At 40.2% G+C, this 15,398-nt stretch overlaps 1 protein-coding gene across 2 annotated transcripts in view; it reads left to right on the forward strand.

Moving 5' to 3' along the window:
- DNAH11 (dynein axonemal heavy chain 11) overlaps positions 1-15,398 on the forward strand; it is a 358,971-nt gene that overhangs the window by 249,910 nt on the left and 93,663 nt on the right. For both annotated transcript variants that reach the window (XM_053898599.1, XM_053898597.1), the window contains 4 exons: positions 545-727; positions 2,679-2,780; positions 7,840-7,978; positions 13,230-13,396. In XM_053898599.1, coding sequence (XP_053754574.1) covers positions 545-727; positions 2,679-2,780; positions 7,840-7,978; positions 13,230-13,396 — 591 coding nt within the window. The remainder of the gene's footprint in view (positions 1-544; positions 728-2,678; positions 2,781-7,839; positions 7,979-13,229; positions 13,397-15,398) is intronic.

Raw genomic sequence — 15,398 nt, forward strand, 5'->3', positions numbered from 1 at the left:
AGCAAAAGCTGTTCAAACTGAAGGAAATTACCTGCATCCTTATCGAGTGTAACCTACTGTGTGTTCTCTAGACTTAGAGAATTTTTGTTTGCCAAATTGGAGGTTAGCTTGGGGTTGTAGCAGACCTAGGTCAACACTAGCAGCACGTGGAAGGTTGCTAACCATTTGCAAAATTATGAAAGCAGTTAAGTGTAGGAGGGAGAAAATTACATGGATTTCTTATGCTGGAAAAATGTTGCTAATGCACGAGAAGGTGAGGCAGAGGGGCTTTGGGGTATGTGTTTTTCTTTTTCTTTTCTGTCTTTTCTTCAAAATGTGAATGCCTCCTGTGTATTTTACCCTGGGATAGAAGAGATTTTAAAAGTGTCCATTGCTAATTCTCACTTCCTACTACAAAGACTGAAAAAGTCAAACAGTAGGATAAATGCATCTTGCCAATTTTGCCTTTGTAATGTGAGTCCTAAAAGCTGATTTTAACTTTTGATCTTAGAATTTTCTCTGCAGCCGAAATGGGTTCATTGCAATAAGTCTTTTTGCTTTACAGGTTGATGATTTTTTGCAAGCGTTAATTAACTATGACAAAGAGCACATTCCAGAGAACTGTCTGAAAGTAGTAAATGAGCAGTATTTGAAAGACCCGGAGTTCAATCCAAACCTGATTCGGACCAAATCTTTTGCAGCAGCTGGTCTCTGTGCCTGGGTCACCAACATCGTTAAGTTCTACGAGGTATCAGTCTTAATCTGATGGTTTACAGGTGTTACAAGGACCATAAAGATACTAATTTCCATACTGGTAAAAAAAGAAAAAGTTATATAATTTGATATTTAATTATCTGAATAAGATAAAACCCTAAGAATGAGACCTGAAAGTGTCCGATTAAACAGAATTCTATAGAGGAGGATATTTGAAATGTTTGAAACTTATTTTTTTTAGGGTAGCGTTATCAATTACTTTAGATCAAATAGCAGCAAGTGATTTGATTAGGTAAAAACTTGCTGGCCAGATAAATTATATTTATTTACATTAAAATATTAATTTTGTGTTGACTTGAACCAACCGCAGGTCTCAATTCATGTTCAAACTTAATCCCTACTCTCAGTGCAAAAATTTACACCATTGTAGACTTAATGCGATGAGGAAATAGCCCTCTCCCCTTTTTTTGCTTTAGTATTTTAATCACAAATACAGTTTTGCCTGTGTTATGGTTGGATCTAAAGCAGGCATCGTAGAGATAGAATATCATTTAATGTAGTCTTTCATTTATCAGATACTTCTTGTCTGCCACCTGTCTTTCTAGCACTTGGCAGAATACTGTATGTAAAAAGGGAACAATGCATGCCCTTAACTCTGAAGAACTGTCTTATTTTTTCTTAGACAGTTATATATTATATTCAAAAATAGAATTACTGAGGAAATTCCACGTATAATCAAAAGCATTCCCAAAGTGATTTTTTTTTAATGTATTTATTTTGAGAGAGAGAGGTAGAGAGAAAGCAAGGGAGGGGCAGAGAGAGAGAGGGAGACAGAATTCCACACAGGGACCTCCCTATCAGCACAGAGTCCGCTGCGGAACTTGAACTGAGATTATGACCTGAGCCGAAATCACGAGTCGAACGCTAAACCGACTGAGCCACCTAGGTGCTCCCCAAAGTGATTTTCATAAAACCAGGTGATCGCCTTTATAATCCATGAGAGTAAGACACTTCTGATGTGTCTCTTCAGTGGAAGCCTGTGTAGAACAAGGGTTTAGGTGAATTGCAGTTGACATATGGCTTCCCTCCATAAAAAATGTTGGACGCCTGGGGCACCTGGGTGGCTCATTCGGTTGAGCATCCGACTTCAGCTCAGGTCATGATCTTGCGGTTCATGCGTTCGAGTCCCACATCAGGCTTGCTGCTGTCAGCCCGTCAGTGCAGAGCCTCCTTCAGGTCCTCTGTCCCCCCTCTCTCTGCCTCTCCTCCCGCTTGCGCTTTGCCCAAAATAAATAAATATTTAAAAAACGTCTGACCCCTGTGCTTTCGTTGTATTGTAGGTGAAGGATGAGCACGGAGCTAGACTGTGGCTGTGTCCTGTGATGTTGGGCCATAAAAGAGAAAATAAAATTTCATTTCCTTCCTCTTTTCTCAACAGGGTTACAAAAGTGGTCCGCCCCAATTCTCAAACCACCCATTCAAATGATACACCCCGACAGTGGCCCGCAACTTAGAAAAGAAAGTGACAGCACTGTTAATATTGTGAGGCTATCTCTTATGTTCCTGCCTGAGTTCAGAGAATTTCTCCACTCTTATGTTCTGCTTTAAAATCAAGACTTGGTTCCAACTTGAACTGTAGTTCCCGCCCACTGCAGTTTCTGATGATGTGAAGATTATCTTCAATTTTTAGGACAAACATACTGTAGTATCTCGATGTCTGATGTGTACAGAACTTTGGGCAAGGATTCCTGACTCTCACGTCCAGAATAAATGACTAAATCACGGACAACCCAACAGAACTTGGAACGCTGTATAGATTTTTGCTCTGCCATTGGGTAGTGCCATTGCTAAGAAATAAAAAACAAATTGCTAGGGGGGGAATAGAAACTTGGGTTACGAAGCTTCTGGCAAATGTAAGATTGAATAATTACGTGTCCTCTTTGCGTCTTATTACCCCATGAGTTAAAACCCGTGTGGATTTTCAGGTCTACTGTGACGTGGAGCCAAAACGACAGGCTTTAGCCCAAGCCAACTTCGAACTGGCTGCAGCTACTGAAAAACTCGAGGCTATCAGGAAAAAGCTTGAGGTGAGTGCAAAATGTAACACTAGGGAAGTTCCCGAGAGACGTTACCTCCCTGCTTAGACAGGGCCCCATCTGAGCCCAAGCAAGAAGAAAGGAATTTGAACTTTCATCGATACATTTATTTACATACCCGTTCAGTAGATAGTTCTTATCTGCTGTATGCTAGACACGGACCCGGAAAAGTAGAAACTTCCATGGTTTCTGGACTTAAAAAAAACTTTCCTGTTGGAAGAGGAGGAGGAGCATAGCAGATAGCGACTAAAGGCAAGGATTTCAGGGGCGCCTTGGTGGCTCATTCGGTTGTGCATCTGACTCTTGATTTTGGCTCAGGTCATGACCCTAGGGTTGTGGGACGGAGCCCCTCCTCAGACTCCATGCCGTGCCTGGAGCCTGCTTGGATTGATTCTCATTCTCTCTCTCTCTCTCCCTCTCTCTCTCTCTCCCTCTCTCTCTCTCTCCCTCTCTCTCTCTCTCCCTCTCCCTCTCTCTCTCTCTCCCTCTCTCTCTCTCTCCCTCTCTCTCTCTCTCCCTCTCTCTCTCTCTCCCTCTCCCTCTCTCTCTCTCTCCCTCTCCCTCTCTCTCTCTCTCCCTCTCTCTCTCCCTCTCTCTCTCCCTCCCCCCCCCCAACCCCTTGCTCCCACTCACATTCCCTCTCTTTGCAAAAAAAAAAAAAAAAAAAAAAAAGGCAAGGATTCTGGAGCCAGAATTCCTGGATTTACATCCTGGCTCGACATCTACTGTTTCACCCTGCACGAATTAGTTCACCTCTCCGAGTTCTGTTTTCTCATCTGTGCAGTAGGCTTTATAATAGCATGTGTTTCTTAGGTAGAATTATAAGGATTAAACAAGAGTAGTTCATATTAAGAATTTAGCATGGTACTGGCCACATAGTAAGTGCTTAGAGAATATTAGCCACAAACACAGTCATTGTTAATATTTTCACAAATAAACAACCAGTCATTCCCGGCCAGTGTTACAAGTACGTATATAACTACATATACACTGTGATAGCAGCACCACAGAATTATTCAGCCTGGAGAAATTAGAGAAAATTTCATAATGAAGGTGTACTTGACATGGACTTCAAAAGTTTCATAGGAATCACAGGAATAACTATGTCAGGAAAGGTATTCCTGGCAAATAAATAAATAAAATGAGGGAAGAAGCAGTTGGTACATTTGAGAGGAACTTCAACAGGCCAGAGCACTAAGATAAGCAATTTCGGGAAGGTTGGGAACAGCACAGAGTGATGAGGAATGAACTTGTAAGGGTGAGCAGGGGCATTTTTTGCCTTTCATGCTACAGAATTGAATTTTTAAAAAATGTTTATTTATTTACTTTGGGAGGGGGAGGGGCAGAGGGGGAGAGAGAGAGAGAGAGAGAGAGAGAGAGAGAGAGAGAGAGAGAGAGAGAGAGAGAGAGAATGAATCCCAAGCAGCCTCCCTCAGCACTGCCAGTGCAGAGCCCGATGCAGGACTCAATCCCACAAACCATGAGATCATGACCTGAGCCAAAATCAAGAGTTGGATGTTCAATTGTCTGAGCCATGCAGGCACCCCCAGAATTCAAATTTTGTCTGGCTAGCAATACTGGAAACTTTGACTGTTGAAGAAGATGCCTTCTTTCTGATTAGATATTTTGACAAGATGGTTAATAACCCCAAAAGTGTTCTTCTTAAAATATGGAAAATTTCAGCACTTCCCACAGTAATTAACACCCCTTTCTCTGTCAAGACTGCTTCCTCTACTAGACTTCCTGACCATCACTCCCTACTTGCCCATCCTCTCCTTTCTGTCCAGTCCACACACATTCCTATGATAGCACCAAACATACCATTCAATAAGCACTGGGTGACTATTGGAAGAAAAACAAATCAACAACTCTTGATTGAGGTAAACTTCAGGTAGCATACTGATTTTATAAAAAAATTACATCTATCGGTCAAAACTCTCTCAACTTGACTAAATCCTTTAAAAAATTGTCACCTGCTATTAACAGTTTCATGTAAATTGTAAGCAATTTAATGTTCATAGAAAAAGTGATGAGGATGTTTAAGGCAGCCACAGGTGATTCTAAACCTCGGACTTTGTGTGGTTGCAGAATCAGTAATCCTTTGTACACAGCCTGCAAGTGGCTCAATAGAATTGCTCGTGACGATTGTTTTCAGAGACTCACGTTATAAGGAGAGGCTCGCATATCAGTAGGCCACAGAAGGCCACAGAGCTAAGTTTGCAGACACAGAGGAAAGAAGATAGAGTAACAATTGAAATGTCTTGATGAAGAATGTGTCCTCTCTATCCCCCTACCACAAACGCATTTCCGAAGAGTAGTCACTAATTCAACAGAATTTCTGCAGTTTCCACCAAGGTTCAATTCTCTGGGAAGACCCCATGGCTGGTCATGGCAAGGACAAAGTACCTCCGCATAGTTTCTGTCTGTTGGCGCAGGTTAGATGAATGTTTGAGCCCAAGTGAAATTACACTTTTTGCTAGCTTTGCCTTCGTATCCTGCAGCCTCTGATTTTTCCTCTCTCCTGGGCTTTCTCTCCTCCTGATTTGCATCTCCTGTCGCTTTCTCACCTAGCAAAGTAGGGATGTGTCTGATGTCAGCGTCTGTGCTGTGACGGCAGTTCATTCATACCAGTGTTGGTCTGTATGTATTTGTTCTTTTACTCTGGCTCTCTAGTTTAAGATTAAAAGACACCCTTTAATTGAAGGTTGAGCAAAAAAGAAATGGCTGAGCTGGAGTGGAAGAAAGGCCATTGAGTCTCTCAAATATACAGGGCTTAAGGATGGCCGTGAAGCAAATCTGAAGTCCTTCTTTTTAGGACCCTGTTTCTCCAAGTGTGTTGCTTACACCAGCAGCAAAAGTGTCACCTGGGAACTCATTAGAAATACAGACTCTCAGACCCCACCCTAGACCTACTAAATGAGAAACTCCAGTGGGGGAATCCTGGAGTGTGGGTTTATCAAACCCTCCAGAGGGTTGTCATGCACACCCAAGTTTGCAAAGCACTGGTTTAGGGTATTTGGTGGGCTGGTTCCCTCCTTTCTTTGTCCATTTACTCCTGGAAGCTGAGAGGCCAGGGCCTATCAAGAACAGTGAAGGAACACAGATTTTGCCTTACGTGCAAGCTAACAAGTTAGTTTTATGGAGGCGGGCAGAAGACCTGATATGTGTGGGTCAGAAACCCGAGGACTGTGTGATGCACAGCACAGCCAGCAGCATGGACATAGTGCATTGGTCCTCTGGTCCCCCAGTTTCCATGGGACGGATGCACGGAGGACCAGCTGATGTTGTCCACACACTGGGTTTGTATAGAGATCGCAAGCCCAGAAACCCCCAGTATAAAGAGGACTACACCTAAACCTGCCCACCCTTTGCCCTAGAGAGAAGTCTATCTTTATTCTTATCTGGAGACAGTTTTGTCTTCCGCCCAGAGAGAAGAACAGTCTCTATTTTCCAAGCCTATTTACAATGCAGATATGTTAGGAAAGATAGTTCAGAACAAAAGCTGTCAGTGCCTTTTCACAAGAGGTGTAGAAACAAAGACACAAGAGACTGTTGTCTCCCAACTTGATGTTGTATGGAAGACTGTGGTCTCCCAACCGTATGAAGGGAACCGATATGCATCATTGTATACCTTAGTTCTGTGTATATTTAGGTCAACGCTGTGAATTGGGTAACGTTACTATTTCCATTTTTCAGGTGATGAAACAGGCATAGAAAGGTTAAGTAAGCAGTCTGCCTTGATGCTGCTTAGCTGGTAGCGGAGTCCAAATATGAACACAGCTGTCGGATGCCAGGGCTCACGCGTGCTTCTGTATTTTATAAGACCACGAGTACTTGTAATGACCTAAAATAGACATTTAAATATTATGTATTTTAATCTGATCTCTAAATGGTAGTGTGTTCTCATATATTTGATACTGTTTCGCTGTTTAAATGTGACATAGACATCATTTCCTTTAGGAGGTGCTGCTTTCATGATATAAATTAAATAATGATAACTGGGTCGTTGACAAATATAAGCAATCTCTAAATGATGAATAGTGAATGTTCTACAGGTTTGTTTAGTAAAGTCTCTTGGAACTTCCCACTTATTTACAAAAGCAATGTCCTAAATCTTATTTGGGGTTTTAAGAACTTGGCAGATAGCAAGTTACTGTAGTAAGAACTCTCCCAAGTACTAATATGTCACTCACCATGTTTTTTGCCTATCAATAATAGAAATCTACTTAGAAAACCTTAAGCCAAAACAGAGAGCGGGATGACTTCTGGAACTCTGAGGAAAAACAATATGACTTGGTCTTAGGAGGAAAGAGATCCAGGAAACAAGCTGCCATGAATGTCTTTTGGTGTTTGTCTAGAGTTGTGTGATTTCTCGTTTTGCTGCCCTTTCTTTATTTCTCCAGAGCAGGTTCCCCTGTTTTCCTATGCCTCTGGTGAAAGATGGTCCCTCTCCAAAGGAAGCCCTCCAAAGTGTACAGATCTTTCCAGGTCTTTTGATGCTGAAGACAATGACATACCTCTAAGTTTAATTCCCATTTCCAAAAGATAAAATCTGATTGTCCCAAGTTGGGTCAGGTTGCTGAGGTCTGGAGAGGCTTAATCATTAACACTACTCTTCATTGCCTGAGTTATGGACCAATGAGAAATAAGAAAAGAGTCAAGAGGTGGAGAACCAAAAGATGACCATTATCATTCCAAAGGTGGTACTGGAGGATGAGGCTTAGCTAGGCACACGGGAGAGGGGACAGAGCACCCAGGGTGTGTTTGAGTCTGGAGGGCTTGTCCACTCTCTGCAGTCACTATGTGCCCTCTGCTTAGTGAGGAAGGAAGGTGAAAAGACCACATGGTGAACTTGTCATCTACAATGGCACTGAGGTGTTTATTATCACTACTCCTTTTTCTTTCCTAATATATGTATGCTACAGGGTAAGAGATAAAGGAGGTAGAGAGATTGGTTTCATTGACCTAAAGGTCATAGATTTTTAAGATAACTATACTATTTCCATTTCACCTAAAAAGGTCTCAAAAGCTAATTGTAACTCTTACCTAGGATTTGGATCGAAATCTGAGCAGACTCACTGCTTCCTTTGAAAAAGCAATAGCCAAGAAAGTTCAGTGTCAAGAAGAGGTGAACCAAACCAACAAAACTATTGAACTAGCTAACAGGCTTGTCAAGGAACTTGAGGCAAGTTGACCTTTTCTTCCAAAATTCTAATTAAAATATTCAGATCACATGTTTTTTTTTGGGGGGGGGGGGAGGGGGAGTATCTTTATTTGCTGTTAAAATAACTAAATAGATAATAACTAAATAGACATGGAATCAACAATGAAGCAAAATAATCATCATAAATACTGTAGTTCCAATGGACTGAAAGGAAGAAGTGATGGATTCTTTGTATCTTTTAGTATATAGCCCTGAACTTCGTGATTTTCCTAAGATCTGTCGTAAACCAAGAACAGGTGTTAGATAACTGTGGGATTGAACTGTTGTCTGAACCTATTCATATACACTTGCCCTTGAGTTCTTCCATGAGAACATTTTAAAAAATAAGCCTTCAGGGTGGGTTGGTTGGTTTTTCTGTGACATCTTTTTACAAGGGACTGACTTCCTAATATTATGATAGTTACTCTGTTAAATAAATATTTTTAAAACAATTCTTTTAAATGTCTCCTGTTTGAACACAGTGGTAGAACAACTTAAGTCCTTGTCCTCAGGAAGTTACAGATTTTATTTGCTCTCCCATGTGTAATATATTCATACAATAGAATATTATTTGTCCATAGAAAGGATTGAGGTATGATACATATTACAACATGGATGAACCTTGAAAATACCAAATAAATGAAAATCAAGTGAAAGAAGACAGAACAAAATGCCACATAACATGTGATTCCGTGTATGTGAAATGTCCAGAATGGGCAAAGCTACAAAATGTACACATTAGCAGTTGCCAGGGGCTGGGCAAGGGGGCAGGGTATGGAGTGACTGCTAAGAAGTACAGTTTGTCCATTATGTGAGAGAAACATTCTCCAATTAGTGGGGATGATCATACCAGTCTGTGAATATACTAAAAACCACTCAAATATGTACTTTACAGGGTAAATTCCACGATACGCGAATTAAGTCTCAGTAAAGCTGTTATTTTTATTTAAGTGCTTCCTGAAAGCATATACTGAACTATTAGAAAAGCAGTTAACTGAAGGTGATAGAAAAGTTGATTTACAGTGGCTTGAACAAATGGGAATTTATTTTCTGTATATTGCAAAAGCTTTCCAGGGGTAGACCACCATCAGGGAATTTGATTCAGGGAATTAGTGATCAGACTTCAAATCTCTGTGTCCCTTCTGCTTCTCCATATTTAGCATGTGGTCCTTCACGCTGAGGCACTCTGCAGCACGCTCACAGATGGCTGCTATACCTCCAGGTTCAGGGGAGAGAGAAACAATCTGGAGCAGCTCATCTGGCAGACAGCCACTTAAGCTTCTTTAGCCAGAACTAGATTGACCACATCTAGCTGCAAAGAAGGCCAGGAAAATGGGAAATGGGGTTATCATGATTGGCTAAGCCAATCTCGTGGGGCTGGGTCCATCATCGCTCTTGAAAATCAGAATTCTCTTAGCAACAAAGAAGGTAGACATGTGTTAGGATGGGTTGGGTTAGGCGATAGCCTAACTTTTAGAGTAGACTTGAAAAAATCTAATTTAAATTTACTACAAAGTTAAACCCATCATCCCTCTAAAAGTTCATTGTATCTAAACTCACAGTCCATTCCGTAAAATCCACTCTGTCCATTCCATCTCAGTAATTGCAAGTAAAAGCTTTGGACTTGCTCTTGAGTTTTTGTTCTCTTTGTCATGACCCATACCCAATCCATCAGCATGTTGTTTTGGCTCTACCTGTGAAGTACATTTCCAATCACAGCCTTCTTCCTGTGCTGGTCCAGGCCACCCCCTCTCTTCCCTGGAATACTGCCCCAGTCTTCACCATTGCCCCAGAAAGTCCACTCCCCTCATTGCAGCTGAGTAATTTAAAAATTAAGTTCATTTGTGTCTTCCCTCTCGTAGAATTCTCTAGTAACTAATTGTCTAACTCAAAATATAGTCCAAAGTCTTTCCCTGGCCTACAAGGCTCCATGTGATCTGGCTCCCAGATGTTTCTCTGTCCTTAAACCTGTTACCTTCCCTCTCACTCCACCTTTGCCGGCCCCCTTGCTCCTCTCATACTGTCAGTCACTCTTAGATCTGTGGCCTCTGCCTTTTTCCTCCACGTCGCTTACACATGTCCAACTAATGACATCGCTGGCTCCTTCACTTTCTTCAGGTTGCTGCTAAAACGTTCTCTTTATCACGCAGTTTTGCTCGGCCCGTATACACAGCCACCCCCGCTTACAGCTCTCTTTCCACTTAGTCAGCTTTATTTTTTCATAGCATTTATCACCACATGACACCCTTAAAAACATACATTTGTGAATGCATATACTTTTGGCAGGGGGTGGGGGGAGGTCTTTTTTCCCTAACTAGAATAGAAGCTCCCCAAGAACAGGAACTACATCAGTTTTCTGCACTGCTTGATCCCAAACAGAATAATTCTTGGCACATCATAGGCACCAATAGATATTTGTTGAATGAGTGAATGGCTGAGGATTTTTTTTAATGTTTATTTATTTTTGAGAGAGAGACAGAGTGTGAGCGAGGGAGGGGAAGAGAGGGAGAAACAGACTCTGAAACAGGCTCTAGGCTCTGAGCTGTCAGCACAGAGCCCAACGTGGGGCTTGAACCCACATACTGCGAGATCATGACCTCAGCTGAAGTTGGACATTCAACCAACTGAGCCACCCAGGAGCTCCTGGATGGTTGCGTTTGAGGAGCCTTTTGTGTTAAAAAAAAAATATATATATATATATACATATATATATACATATATACACATATATATATATGTATATATATATGTGTATATATGTATATATATATGTATATATATATGTATATGTGTATATATATGTATATATATATGTATATATATGTATATGTGTATATATATAGAGAGAGAGAGAGAGAGCGAGCCCTTTGAAGGGCTATATATATATATATATATATATATATATATATAGCCCTTTGAAGATTTGTTCTTAGATCAGTTGAGAAATTCCACTGCTACTAGTGAGGTTTATACCTGTTTCTATTGAAAGTGGTATGATTTAAGTAGTTTGAAACATTTACTATTTGTGAGGCACCTAAGAAAATGAAAAAGTGCCAGTTAATTAGACTGTTTTCTTATAGTAGGTATACTGTAGGAAAAGACAGGCTGTACCTTTGGCTTTCTAACACATAGCCAAGTTCCAAAGGCTTTATTTGTTCAGGATGATTTAGACAAGGAGAGGAGAGAAAGTGAAATAATGTTAACTATTCAAAAAACAAATTACATATGTATTTGTATACACACACACTTTTTTTTAAGGATTAATTGAAGATGTCAGACCTTTTCCTTTGAGGACAAATTCTTTCTGACTAGAACAGGAGACAGTTAACTTCTGAAAAGCATCAAGACTGATGATTTTGTCTATATAGCATTGACCTGGAAGCTATAGTCTCAACCATTCAGACTAATAAATCAGGCAATTTATATTTAATCATTAACTAACTCCTGAGCTGAACAGCTGTTCAAAATTAGAAATGGGTCACCCCAGCCAGGATGACATTACAGGCAATCTATAATGCATTAGAATAAAATTATAGTGATTTTTAACTGTCTAGAAATTTATTACAGGACATGTTCCAACTCTTAAACCCTTGTTAGCCAATGTCAGTAATGATTTATGTTGTGTGGGTGGTATGGTGAAATTATTGACGATTTCAGTAGCCAATAAGCTATGTTTAGTAAATCTTCAAATTTCAAAGCTGTTTTGGAGAATGAGGTGGGTGCACTTTATTGTTTATCATTTACTATCCAAAGACAACAAAGATGGAGGAAAGGCAAATGAGAAATTTCTCTTTGAAATTAATGGATGTATGGTCTGTAGCTAAGGAAGGAAAGTAATGAATTCAATAAAGAGGCCTAAAGAATTGAAGTCCCTTAGTGTTTATATGGCTAACTTGGGATGATCTTTATCAAGCAAAACAAGAAGACAATTTATAATAGCTTTGATAACCATTCTCATTAATTTCATGACCTCTGGGTTATGGGTAGTATGATGGCTTGCAGGGGACTGGCATTCCAGTCTATTCTGACATATATCATTTTTGCTGTGTTCTCTGTTCTTCACAAGCAAAGCTAAATTCCAGAGTTCTTCTTTGCTTCTATTATCACATTGCTGATCTTTTTTCAGTTCCTATTAATTTGCATGTGCTTAGAATGTGACACCAATTTTAGCCTGCATTGAAACAAAGTGAATTAGTGAACTATCCTTCAGTTCAGTCAATCCAAAGATACTTAGTGCAGTTTTATGCAAATCCAATATTAAGGCCTCCCCATACTTAACCTGGAAATCAGATTTAAATGGTCATCCAACTATATAGAAGGACTTGAACAGAATCCTTTGAGCGTATTATCTTCAAAGCTAGTGAGATCCTCCTGATGTCCATTTTTTACATAGGTTATAGGTTTTTCCATTGATAGAGTGATTATATTAGAGAAATAACCTGCATAATACCAGCACTATTCTTTAATTAATAGCATCCAGGATAGGTGGCTCTTTCAGCTTTACCTTTAAATTAATTAATATAATTGGTGTTTGTTATTTTCCTTTGTCTGCAAGCAGCTGATAGCCAGTATGCTTAAAATAATATTTGTCTGGGGCCACTTGGGTGGCTCCGTCAGTCAATCATGCGACTTCAGCTCAGGTCATGGTCTCATGACTCCTGGGTTTGAGCCCCATGTCAAGCTCTGTGCTGACAGCTCAGAGCCTGGAGCCTTTTTCAGATTCTGTCTCCCCCACCCTGCCCCCTCTCTCTCAAAGATAAAATAAAGATTAAAAAATTTAAAATAATCTTTGTCTAGGGTGGTGTGTAGAACCCTTGTTGCAGAGTGGGAGGAATACAGAGCACTGAAGCCACCATTAAAAATCCCACTGTCACTCAGTCTTGGCCAAATTTCTTGATGCTCCATTCTCAGAGACAGGAAAGTGACTGTCAGCTTTGGGAGAAAGAGGTCAATCATGATTAAAGCATTAGATCATCCACCAGGAAGGACATAGGAAAGTTCTAATGCCATAACGCAGTAAACTGTGCTGAAGAGAGCATGAGAGCCCCTTCATAATTATGGGTTTCAAACGTAAGAAGGATGAAAATTGCCATGCTTTCCAGTTCAGTTCTGTGCCTTCTAAAAAGCTTGTACAGAAGGATGTAGACTAAACTGAGTGGTGATATGACTACATTAAGCGTTTGTTAAGTTGGTGTTCGCCCTGCGGTTACATCTGAGTAATTCGACCTTTCAGTCAGAGAAGATCCGCTGGGGTCAGTCTATTAAATCGTTTGAAGCTCAAGAGAAGACACTCTGTGGAGACGTTCTCCTTACAGCAGCATTTGTGTCTTACGTTGGATCCTTTACAAAACAGTATCGCCAGGAGTTGGTAGACTGCAAGTGGGTTCCCTTTCTCCAGCACAAGGTAAGTCACTTCCCTACCTTGTCAGCATTTGGAAGCATCATCTTGAAATTTCAGTAGAAAAAAACAAGAGTGTGGGGCAAAAAGCAAGAGTCTGGTTGGTTCAGTTGGTTCGGCATCCACCTCTTGATTTCGGCTCAGGTCATAATTTTGCCTGCAGCACAAATCCTGCTTGGAATCCTCTCTCCCCTCTCTCCCCTCTCTCCTCTCTCTCCTCTCTCTCCTCTCTCTCTGCCCTCCCGTGTTTATGCTATCTCACTCTCGATCTCATTCCCAAATAAACAAAGTTAACAAAAACAAAAATAGTTTGTATCCCAGGCTCATTTCTACCTCTGTCATGACTGACTGACTGGAAATTCTAGTATGATGAGGATATGTCTTGTGTGTTACAGTGTTTCTTGCTTTAATGATGGTTTCAACAGAAGGAGGAAAAGTAATAAATTACTTTAATTTTTTTTATTCTAGAGAGAGAATAAGTATGAGCAGGGAAGGGGCAGAGGAAGAGAGAGAATCTTAAGCAGGCTGCACACTCAGAGTGTAGACCAACATAGGACTTGATCCCACGAACTTGTGATCATGACCTGAACCAAAATTAAGAGTCAGACGCTCAACCCACTCAGCCACCCAAGTGCCCCAATAAATGATTTTTTATACACTATAGTGATATAGCTGGAAACCTGCTTTTAACAAAACTGATAACTGAAGTCAAATTTGGGTTATCGTTACAGTTTAACATGAAACTTTGTTTTCTTCCTGACATTACGGATTATGAAAGACTTTTTTTCACAACCACTTACAGATTAAAGGTCAGCATTTTGTATATAAGTATTAAAAATAGCTCAGCCTAAATCTAAAAATTCAAACCCATCAACAAAGTGAAATCACAGACTTGGAAGATTTAAAAATCATCTATTTTATGATCGTCCTTACACCAATGAGAAAACTGAGTCACACAAGTCTAAGTGGCTTGACTTAGGTCATGTCGAATGGGAAGTCAGACCTCCTGACTCCCAGGCCCCTGTTTCCTATGCAATAGTGTGTCGTCTCAGTTGGTGGAAGCCCTTAAGATATCCTACACCTCTCTGTGTATTGATGTTCTACATTAGTAATTATGCCTCAATTTTCACAATAGTTGTTTTCATGACACAAATACATGTCAGTGGAGCTTCTGCAGATTAAATGAAATTTATTAAAAGCATTCCATAATTAATTTTAAAGAATAATCCTTTTATAACTCAATTATTTAATGTATCTGTGGTAGCAAACATTTTTAATGTTGAAGATTTTTTTTTAATTTTAGTAAGCATACAGTGCAATATTGGTTTCAGGAGTAGAATTCAGTGATTCATTCCTTATGTACAACACCCAGTGCTCATCACAGTGCCCTCTTTACTACATGTCACCCATTTAGTCCATTCCCCACCCACTTCCCTCCATCAGTCCTCACTTTGTTCTCTAACATTAAATGTGGTTTTGTTTCCCTCTCTCCTCTTTTTACCACCGCTTTCCCATATGTTCATTTGTTTCATCTCTTAAATTCCACATGAGTAAAATCATATGGTATGTGTCTGTCTCCAATTGACTTTTCGCTTAGCACAATACATTCTAGCTCTATCCACGTGGTTGCATTCCTTTTGACGGCTGAGTAAGATTTTCATTGCATATATGTACCACGTCTTTATCTGTTCATCAGTCAGTGGATATAGGGACTCTTTCCGTAGTTTGACTTTTATTGATAATGCTGCTGTAAACGTCAGGGTGCGTGTACTGCTTTGAATCTGTATTTTTGTATCATGTGGGACAAATGTTTGTCCTTATGGAAAGGGGGTTCCAGTTAATGAGCTAGTTATCTTTTACTCCTTTAGATTTGATAACAGCAGAGTGGGAAGACCATGACACCTGTATGAACCTATGCCAGAGTCCCAAGAGGAGCTAAAATTGCTCAATGTTAATTTTTTAAATTAACTTTCTTCTGAAAGTGTTTGTCCTGCCCTCTCAAGAAGCA

The sequence above is a fragment of the Panthera pardus genome, unplaced genomic scaffold (genome assembly GCF_024362965.1).
Source record: "Panthera pardus isolate Hobbes unplaced genomic scaffold, ASM2436296v1 HiC_scaffold_8, whole genome shotgun sequence".
Lineage (NCBI taxonomy): Eukaryota > Metazoa > Chordata > Mammalia > Carnivora > Felidae > Panthera > Panthera pardus.